The sequence below is a fragment of the Mirounga angustirostris genome, unplaced genomic scaffold (genome assembly GCF_029215605.1).
Source record: "Mirounga angustirostris isolate CCGP_5_RB_7025 unplaced genomic scaffold, mMirAng1.0.hap1 SCAF_13, whole genome shotgun sequence".
In the NCBI taxonomy this organism is placed as follows: domain Eukaryota; kingdom Metazoa; phylum Chordata; class Mammalia; order Carnivora; family Phocidae; genus Mirounga; species Mirounga angustirostris.
The window spans coordinates 94,986,202-94,996,358 of NW_026991721.1; the positions used below are offsets into that span (position 1 = coordinate 94,986,202).

The 10,157-nt window shown below is 48.5% G+C and overlaps 1 protein-coding gene across 1 annotated transcript; it reads right to left on the reverse strand.

The window, feature by feature from the left end:
* Positions 1-8,100: 8,100 nt before the first annotated feature.
* UPK2 (uroplakin 2) lies at positions 8,101-9,943 on the reverse strand. Its single transcript, XM_045892886.1, has 5 exons — positions 9,868-9,943; positions 9,261-9,392; positions 8,935-9,073; positions 8,610-8,680; positions 8,101-8,237 (listed from the first exon to the last, which is right to left on the reverse strand). Exons 1-5 carry the CDS (start codon positions 9,941-9,943, stop codon positions 8,101-8,103), a joined length of 555 nt encoding a protein of 184 aa, XP_045748842.1.
* Positions 9,944-10,157: the final 214 nt, after the last annotated feature.

Here is a 10,157-nt window from a genome sequence, read left to right on the forward strand (position 1 = left end):
GTCCCAGTCCAGCAAGCCCGGGACCTGGCCATGGAGGCTGGCCCAGAGGTCGAGGTGTTGGAGTTTCAGGTCCACCTTCAGGGAGAGGAGAGGTCGCCCGGCAGGGGGTGGGAGACTCGGAGACACTGAGGCTGAGGCCTCGCACCACTTCCTCAAAGCCCCGGGCTCGGGCTCGGATCCGGTTAGTTGGCGCCAGCTCAGGTGTGAAGAGTCCCCAATTTGACGCCTTTAATCGCCTCTGGCCTCCACCGGCTCCTCTCTGCGACCTCTCTCCTCAACCCCTTACACTTTGATTTGGGGGCTTGGGGCACCTGAGGGTCCCGAAGGGAGGGATCCCAGGCCCTCTTCCCCCCCTGTATTTGCACAAAGCTCTGCCTGTGTTAGTAAGTTTCTCTACCAACACCACTGATGAATGATCCCATGATAGAATTAATAGCTACTTTCTAGAGGTTCTGATAGATTTCATGGCTTATGCAAGATCTTACCCGTAGTACTTGGTGAAGATAGAATTGGGGGGTGGTTTTTTTTTTAAGATTTTTTTAGGGGCGCCTGGGTGGCTCAGATGGTTAAGCGTCTGCCTTGGGCGGCGGGCATGATCCCGCGTCCTGGGATCACGGCTCCTTGGTCAGCCAGGAGTCTACTTCTTCCTCTGCTTCTCCCCCCAACTCGTGCTCGCGCACTCTCTCTCTCTCAAATAAATAAATACGATCTTAAAAAATGAATAAAGTTCGTATTTATTTATTTGTCAGAGAGAGAGAGAGAGCACAAGCAGGGGTAGCTGCAGGCGGAGGAAGAAGCAAGCTCCCCGCTGAGCAAGGACCCTGATATGGGACTCGACCCTAAGATTCTTGGATCATGACCTGAGCCAAAGGCAGACGCTTAACCTACTGAGCCACCCAGGAGTCCCAGGAGAGTGTTTTGTTTTTTAATTTGGTTTTTAAAGATGTTATTCATTTGAGAGAGAGAAGGAGCGCGAGAGAGAGAGTGCACACAGGGTGTGAGGGGAGGGGCAGAGGGAGAAGCGGACTCCCTGCTGAGCAGGGAGTCCAATGCAGGACTCCATCCCAGGGCCCTGGGATCATGACTTAAGCGGAAGGCAGACGCTTAACCGGCTGAGCCACCCAGGTGCCCTAAAATTTGGTTTTTAATCATTTCAAATGTACAGAAAAATCCCAAGAATAGCATAAAAATTCCTGTATACCTGAATCCTATAATTCACCAATGACACCAAGTATTAACATTTTATCACATTTTAATTTTTCTCTCTGTATATAAGACATTTATTGTATTTTTCTGAACTATCTAAGAGTAATTTGCAGACATAATGCCCTTTACCCATAGATACTTCACTGGGTATTTCCTAAAAACAGGGATATTGGCATATATAACCAGAAAACCAGAAATGAGACCATTATCAAAACCAGAAAATTTAACATTGACTCAATACTATATTTAACATACAGATCCTATTAAAATTTCACTAATTGTCCCAATGACGTCCTTTATATAAATTTGCTCTCTGGTCTAGGATTCAGGTCAGGCTCATGCAGTGCATTTCATCTTCAAGTCTTTTGCTCTCCTTTCATCCCAAGCAGTTTCTCAGCCTTTTTAATCTTTCATACCATTGACATTTTGGGAAGAGTACAGGCCATTTATTTTGTAGAATGTCCCTTAGTTTAGCTTTGTCTGATGTTTCCTCATAATTAGACTTGTGCATTCTGGGCAAGAATATCATATGAGTGATGTTGCTTCCTTCTCAGTAACTCACATCAAGAGGCACACGATGTCAGCATGTCTCATTATTAGTGATGTTAATTTCAATCACTTGGTTTATCCACCAGGTTTCTCAAGGGTAGTTACCTTTTTTTCCTCTCTCTTTGTCTTTTGTAATTAGTAAGTAATTTGTGAGGAGATACTTTGATCTAGAATCCTGTTCCTCAGGGCACCTGGCTGGCTCAGTCAGTGGAGTATGTGACTCTTGATCTCAGGGTTGTGAGATCGAGCCCCACCTTGGATGTAGGGATTACTTAAATAAATAAAACTTTATTTAAAAAAATAAATAAGGGTACCTGGGTGACTCAGATGGTTGGGCGTCTGCCTTCAGCTCAGGTAATGGTCCCAGGGTCCTGGGACCCTGCTCAGCGAGGAGCCTGCTTCTCCCTCTCCCACTCCCCCTGCTTGTGCTCTCTCACTCTCTCTGTCAAATAAATAAATAAAATTTAAAAATAAATAAAAATAAAATCCTGTTCCTGAAAAAAAATTTTAAATAAAAAAAAAAATCCTATTCCTCATCAAGTTTAGGCCCATTAATTCTAGTATCCATTTATGATTCTTGCCTGAATCAATCATTACTAGGATGGGTGTAAAATGATGATCTCTCTAAATCTATGATTCCTTTTCCATTTATTTAATTGACATTCTATTATAAAGAAGAGCTTTTTCTGTATCTCATATATATATTTTAAGATTTATTTATTTATTTTGAGAGAGAGAGAGAGTGATCACAAGTGGGAGGGGCAGAAGGAGAAGGAGAGAGGATCCCAAGCAGACTCCCTGCTGAGCGAGGAGCCTGATGTAGAGCCTGATTCTAGGACCATAAGATCATGACCTGAGCTGAAACCAAGAGTTGAAGGCTTAACTGCCTGCACCACCCAGGTGCCCCTATTTTTAAAAAAGATTTTATTTTATTCTATTATTTATTTACTTATTTTTAAGATTTTATTTATTTGAGAGAGAGGGAGAGCACGAGTTGGGGGGAGGGGTAGAGGGAGAAGGAGACGCAGACTCCGTGCTGAGCAGGGAGCCAGCTGGCACGGGGCTCCATCCCAGGACCCCAAGATCATGACCTGAGCTGGAGGCAGATGCTTAACGGGCTGAGCCACCCGGGCCCCCCTATTTATTTCTTAACTCCAAGAGGTAGAGATTTTAAAGTAACTTTTATACCCAATATGGGGCTCGAACTTACAACCTTGAGGTCAAGAGTTGAATGCTCCAGCGCCTGAGCCAGCCAGGCACCCCTTATCTCATATTTGTTTGTTTATGGTCAGTATGGACCCGAAGGATTCTTAGAGTGGATTATTTATAATTATTAATTATAACAACTTATAATTATTATAAAATTCTATAATTCTAAAATTGTCCCAGATTTGCCCAGTGGGTGAACTAGCCCCCTTTGGTTGCTCTGTGCATCCTGGGTTCCCTATCAAAGCCTACGCTGAGCTGCCTGTGGCTTGTCTAAGAGCCCAGAAACTTTGAGAGTCCCTAGCAAATAGGAGGCCCTCAATAAATGTTTTAACTACTGTGAAAACAACAGCTTCCCTACCTTTAATACCAATAATAGTAATTTTAATGCTTATTTCTCTAATTATAAAAATAATTTATGTTCAGGGTGCCTGGCTGGCTCAGTGGGTAGAGCATGAAACTCTTGATCTTGGGGTTGTGAGTTTGAGCCTCACCTTGGGTGTGGAGGTTACTTATTTATTTATTTATTTTAAATATTTTATTTATTTGACAGAAAGAGACAGCGAGAGAGGGAACACAAGCAGGGGGAGTGGGAGAGGGAGAAGCAGGCTTCCTGCTGAACAGGGAGCCCGATGTGGGACTCGATCCGAGGACCCTGGGATCATGACCTGAGCCGAAGGCAGACGCTTAACGACTGAGCCACCCAGGTGCCCCTGGAGATTACTTAAAAAAATAAAATAAGGGGGGGCACCTGGGTGGTTCAGTCAGTTAAGCATCTGCCATCAGTTTAGGTCATGACCTCAGGCCCTGGGATTGAGCCCCATGCTGGGCTCCCTCCTCAGTGGGGAGTCTGCTTGTCCCTCTCCCTCTGCCCCTCCCCCAGCTTGCGGGCAGACGTGCACACATGCTCTGTGTCGCTCTCATAAATGAATAAAATCTTCTAAAAATTTTTTTAAAAATTTTAAATTGAAAAAATAATACATGTTCAGTGCAGAAAATGTGGAAATATAGAAAACACAAAAGGAAAAACAATAAAGCCAAACTCATTCTTTGTATCAACTCAGAGATAATAATTGATTACATTTTGATGTATATGCTTCCAAAATTTCTCCATATGGGTGTTTCATTTTTGTTTTGTTAAAAGAAAGTTATTGTAATGCGTCTGCTCTTTAATAGGCCTTTTCAAATTAGTCTACCATTTAAGAATGTTTCTATCATACAAGTAATATATCTGATAAGGGATTACTATCCAGAATATATAAAGAGCTACAACTCACACACACACACACACGATTTAAAAATGGGCAAAGACATTGAATAGACATTTCTCCAAAGAAGATATACAAAGGTCCAATAGCCACACGAAAAGATTCTCAACATCACCAATCATTAGGGAAATGCAAATGAAAACCATAAAAATACTTCACATCCATTGGGATGGCTATTATAAAAACAAACAAAACACAGGAAATAACAAGAGTTGATGAGGATATGGAGAAGTTAGATCCCTTGTGCAGTGCCTGTGAGAATGTGAAATGGTGCAGTCCCCATGGAAAAAAGTACAGGGGCTCCTCAAAAAATTAAACATAAGGGCGTCTTGGTGGCTCAGTCGGTTAGGCGTCTGCCTTCGCATGATCCCAGGGTCCTGGGATTGAACCTGGCTTCGGGCTCCCTGCTCAGAGGGGAACCTGCTTCTTCCTCTCCCTCTGCTGCTCCCCCTGCTTGTGTGCTTGTTCTCTCTCTCTCTCTGTCAAGTAAATAAATAAAATCTTTTTTTTTTTTAAGATTTTATTTATTTATTTGAGAGAGAGAGAATGAAAGACAGAGAGCCCCGTAAATAAATAAAATCTTAAAAAAAAAATTAAACATAGAATTACCATATGATCCAGGAGCACCTGGGTGGCTCAGTCATTTAAACGTCTGCCTTCGGCTCAGGTCTTGATCCCAGGGCCTAGGGATCGAGCCCCATGGCAGGCTCCCTGCTCAGTGGGGAGTCTGCTTCTCCCCCTCCCTCTGCCCCTGCTTGTGCTTTCTTTCTCTCTCTTGCTCACTCGCTCTCTATGTCAAATAAATAAATAAAATCTTAAAAAAAAAAAAAAAGAATTATCGTATGATCCAGCCATTCCATGTCTAGGTATACACCCCAAAAAACTGAGAGCACAGACCTAAACATACTTGTGCACCCACGGAGCAACACTATTCCCAATAACTAAAATGTGGAAACAACCCAAATGTCCATCAGCAGGTAAATGCATAAACAAAATGTGGTCTCTACATATAATGGCATATTATTTAGCCTTAAAAATGAATAAAACTCAGTGCGCCTGGGTGGCTCGGTCTTTAAGTGTCTGCCTTCAGCTCAGATCATGATCCCAGGGTCCTGGGATCGAGCCCTGCGTCGGGCTCCCTGCTCAGCAGGAAGCCTGCTTCTCCCTCTCCCACTCCCCCTGCTTGTGTTCCTTCTCTCGCTAACTCTCTCTCTGTGTCAAATAAATAAATAAAATCTTAAAAAAAAAAGAACAAAGCTCGGACACAGGCTACAACACGATGACCTTGGAAATATTATGCTAAGTGAAATAAACCAGACACAAAAGGACAAATTGTGATTCCACTTTAATGAGATACCTAGAAGAGCCAAATTCATAGAGACAGAAAGTAGAATGGTGGTTGATGAGGGTTGTGGGGAGGAGGGAAGGGGTACAGAATTTCTCTTTGGGATACTGACAAAGTTCTGGATATGGATAGTGGTGGCGGTTGCCCAGCAAGGTCAACGTATTTAATGCTACTGAACTTAACAGAAATGGTTAAAATAGTAAATTTCAGGTTATGTATATTTCACCACAATTTAAAAAATGTTTGTATCAGTAAGTTCCAAACTTTGTTGAGCATTGGAACCTCCTGATCTTGAAAAAATACTGTCAGGCTGCCACCCCAGTCATTCTGATTCTAGTATAGGGTATGACCTAGGTGTTGGGGCTTTTTTAAAGCCCCTTAGATGAATCTAGTGTGCAGTGGAGTTTGGCTCCCAGTCCGGTGCTCTTCCCCCAGCGTAAGGTTGGGCCCCCAAACCTCCCTTGGCTGGTGCAGTTAGGGTGGGGGGCACAGGTCAGACCATTCTCTCTGCAGGGCACATCCTCCCTGCCCGTCTCTCCTGACTTCAGGCCTCAGCTCTGTTAGGCCGACCCAAACAAAGAAGGTCCCAGTATTCACCTCCTCCCTCATTTTTCATAGCACTTACCATATTTTTACAAGATTTTATTTATTTGAGAGAGAGAGAGAGAAAAAGCACAAGTGGGGTGTGAGGAGGGGCAGAGGGAAGAGGAAGAAGCAGACTCCCCACTGATGAGGGCTTGATCCCAGGACCTTGAGATCATGACCTGAGCTGAAGGCAGACGTTTAACTGACTGAGCCACCCAGGTGCCCCACGCTGATCACATTTTTTATTTAACTTATTTACTTGTTCGCATTTTGGGGATCTGTCTCTTGCATTAAGTTCCACATAAACTCCATGAAGGAGGAAAAATGTCTTTCCACATTTTATTCCTAGCACTTCTAGTAGCATCTGGCATGTAATAAATGCTCAGTTAATGTTTGTGGAATGAATAAATACTGTTGTTCTTCTCTTCCATTGCCTCCCTCTCCCAGGCTCTTGGGCTGCTCTAGAAAGGGGTCGGTCGTTAAGACCATTGTTCCAGCATCTTCTATGTTTGTTGTTTTTTATTGTTTTCACAGTTTTTGGCGCCTTCCCAGTCCCCACCTTCTCTTCAGGGGCTTGTTCACTCATTCATTCATTCATTCGTTCATTTGTTCACTTATTCAACAAGCATTTACTGAGTACCTACTATGCCCCAGGCACTGTGGAGCACAGGTACTGTAGGCCCTTGGGAACAAAATGACTGCTCTTGGGGAACATACAGTCTACTGGGGGAGACAACTGAGTAATCATATACACATATAATTATAAACCATAGTAATGCTATGAAAGACAGGATAGGGGAACCTAGTGAGGGGATGGCGGTCAGAGGCTTCCCTGGAGAAGGTGGGTTACCTGTGCAAATAGGAGTGGGGTGGGGATGGGGGCAGTCAAAAGAGCAAGCCAGGCATATGGAATAGTCTGTGCAAAGGCCCCGAGGCAAGAGGGAACACAGGATATTGGAGGGAACACAGTGAGAACAGAGGGGCTGTTAGGAGAAAGACCAGGGCTAGTCTTGAAGGTCGCCTTAAAGATCCTGGTATTTCCCCTAAGATTAATGCAAAGGTCACTGATCCTTATAAGGGACGTGTACCGGAAAGCGGACCACTCCTGCTCTTTTCCCTCAGTTACCAGACTCTGCCACTCTTGTCCTCCTCCACCTAGTGTTCTGCCACTTCTGCTCCCTCCTCCTAGGCCCCCTTAGCCTATTCTCCACTTCTCCTACCCCCCAGCCTGCTGTCCAGGGTCTCACCCTGGTGGTCCTCTTTGTCCCCAGCCAGAGCTGTACTCCTTTCCCCAGCATTTCCCTTTGCTCTGCCAACACCCCAAGACCCTCCGGCCTCCAGCCCTGCCCACATAGCGCACCACACCCTGGCTGGGTGGCCTGCTGCGGAGGGGTGCAAAACCCATAGGCCAGGTGGTCTGAGAACTCTTGACTCCTGACTTCTGATCTCATCCAGCCCCTTCCTGCCTCCTGAGAGAAGCAGCTCTGGGTTGTGGGGCAGGGAGGGGACTGGAGCGCCTGCTGCCTGACGCGGAGTCTGTTCCCGCCCAGGTGGAGCCCATAGAAGGGAAACAGGGCAGATGGGGCATCAGACTTTATTGAGGGGATTTCTGTCCCTGAGGGAAGAGTGAATTGTTGGGGGGGGTGGTGATTAAAGAGGTGAAGTGGGCGGAGCGTCGATTCTGACAGGAGTGGGCTGAGGGGATTATAGGGAGTGTTGGGAGGTGAGGCACTGGGGACCTAGGGGAGGGCAGAGGGAGGAGAGGGCTCTGGTGAGAGGGGGCAGCGAGGAGAGGTGAAGGCCCCGAGGAAGCCATGGTTGAGGCCTGGGAGCAGGCAGTCTTTTCAGGAGAGGAGGCAGGCACACAGGGCAAAGCCGTGGCCTGGGGAAATGGACAGCATCCTGGACCTCCTGGAGGCCTGCTGCCTGGCACTGGCCTCCTCACTTCCGGGTGCCCAGGGCCAGTGTGATGATGAAGCCCAGAACCAGCAGGAACATGGCAACAGAGAGGAGCACTGTGATGACCACCATGCCCCCCGTCCGGGCCATTCCCAGCCCAATGGATTCCACCTTCCTTCCTGTCGGAAGAGAGAGGGGGGAGGCCTTGGTGGGCAGGAGGAGCCCCTGTCCTGACCCGAGGCTCTCTGGCTCATCCAGCTGTCCTTCATCCATTTATTCATCCAACCAATCAACTGATCCACACATCCATCGCGTAAACATTTATGAAGCATCTCCTGTGTTGGTCACTGAGGACACAGAAATTAATTGAACACAATCCCTACCCACATGGAAGCTTTAGTTTATGAGATGAGTCAACAGGCAGTTAAAAGGCCAAGGGCTCAGGGCTAGGATACAGGTACGCAAAGAAGCTAAGGGAGCCCAGGGAGGGGTAGCTGGGAGGGATGGGGTGGAAAGGCCAGGGAAGATCTGGGAGGCATTGATTTACTTACGAGGAAGTGTGGACATTGGGGTCTCTCTACTGGACTCAGTGGATGTCCCCTTCGTCACTAGGTAGGAAATGCTTTTGTGGTGGGGTTTGGGAGAGAGAGGAGAGACTCCTCAGTGATTATCTGGGACTTGGGAAAAGAGGGAGGGAGCCCAGGCCTCCCCCTTCTCAGCCGTGCCCTCCTCCAGGAGAGGCCCGTTCTTGACCCCTTCGGCTGTATCCTCACTTTCTTACCCCAAGCTGACCAGATCCCTCCCCACCAGCAAATGTCAGGACCCATCTTCTCTCCCTGCACCCCCTCCAACAGGTGGCCTGGATCCGGTACCTACTAGTATTTGGTTCCTGGCACGAGGTCTGTCACCTGGTATGCACTGAGCCGGGTGACCGTGAAGCCGGCCCCACTGTCCACCACACTCACCAGCTCCCTGCGCCCACGGCACGGAGGCACCACGAAGCTAGATTTCACCACTGGGCAGGAAATCGGGGGTGAAGTCAGGGGTGTGTTTCTGGAGGCCCCAAGGAGAAAGGGCAGCAGAATACGGGTGGCCCAGGAGAAGGGTCAATAGGAAGGCAGGAGCAGGGGACGGGGTGCGGGTGGTGTCCTGGGTAGGGGTCTCTGGGGACCAGGGGGCCATCTTGGGAGGGAGTAGCAAACCTTGGCTGTCATTGGCTCTCCGGACCCTCAGTGTGGCATTGCCCCCTGTGAGGTGACAGGGGGGCAAGGCAACAAGCAGGCTCTCTGTTAACGCCGGAGACAGCAGACCAGACACACTCGAGATGTTGAAGTCTGCTGGGGGGCCAAGAGGGAGTTCCGGGTGGGGGCAACCAATCCCCTTCCCTACCATCAGATCTGGCCCTGACCCCTGGGGGCCATTTCTAAGGATGAAGCCCCCTCCCCGTCCGCTCTACCTCGGGTTGGCAGGACACAGGCCGTTGCTGGTCTGACCACCAGGTGGCAGGCTTGGGCTGCAGAAGCTGGGCTGTCCACCAAGCGGCCCGACTCTGGGCGCAAGCAGGGGGCAGCGACCACCCTTACCCCAGTTCCTAGCGGGGGGCCCTTCCCCACACCTCTCTGCCTCCCGGGTTTGGAAGAGGACCAGGAGTGTGCTCTGGGCTCAGTGACTGATGCGTGGTCACTGCCATCACCAGCCCCCCAACCCCAACTGGCCAGACCAGCTCCTCTTTGAGGGCCTTGGAGGGCAGAGTGCCTCCTCCCTGGGCCTCAGAGTCCCTAGCCCCACCCCAGCAGGGATGGCAGAGACCTGAAGCCCCCGGGGCCAGGACAGTCAGCAGAATCAGGATCAAGGGCAAGGTCCGGATGGACAGCAGGGATGCCATAGCTGGTGCTGGCAGGCTGTGGCCTCCGGAGGCAAGTGAGGCCAGGCCCCTGGGGTGGCTGATTTTGTCTTGGGGTGGGAGTGGCTGGAGGGGAATCCTGTCCAACCTGCCCTTCGGGCCCTACAGCCTCAGGGCAGGCCCCCCAGACAGGTTTTTCAAGACGGGGAACTGGCTCTCAGGCCAGAAGTAGGGATGCCCTGGCTGGATCTTGATG

What these genes read in the sequence shown, in the direction of transcription:
- UPK2 (XM_045892886.1), bottom strand. Translation starts at nt 9,943, where the DNA reads ATGGCATCCCTGCTGTCCATCCGGACCTTGCCCTTGATCCTGATTCTG. An exon ending in GAGAGCCAATGACAGCCAAG is followed by an intron (nt 9,074 to 9,260) that starts GTTTGCTACTCC and finishes TTTCCTGCCCAG; the next exon opens with TGGTGAAATCTAGCTTCGTG. An exon ending in GTGCCAGGAACCAAATACTA is followed by an intron (nt 8,681 to 8,934) that starts GTAGGTACCGGA and finishes CCACCACAAAAG; the next exon opens with CATTTCCTACCTAGTGACGA.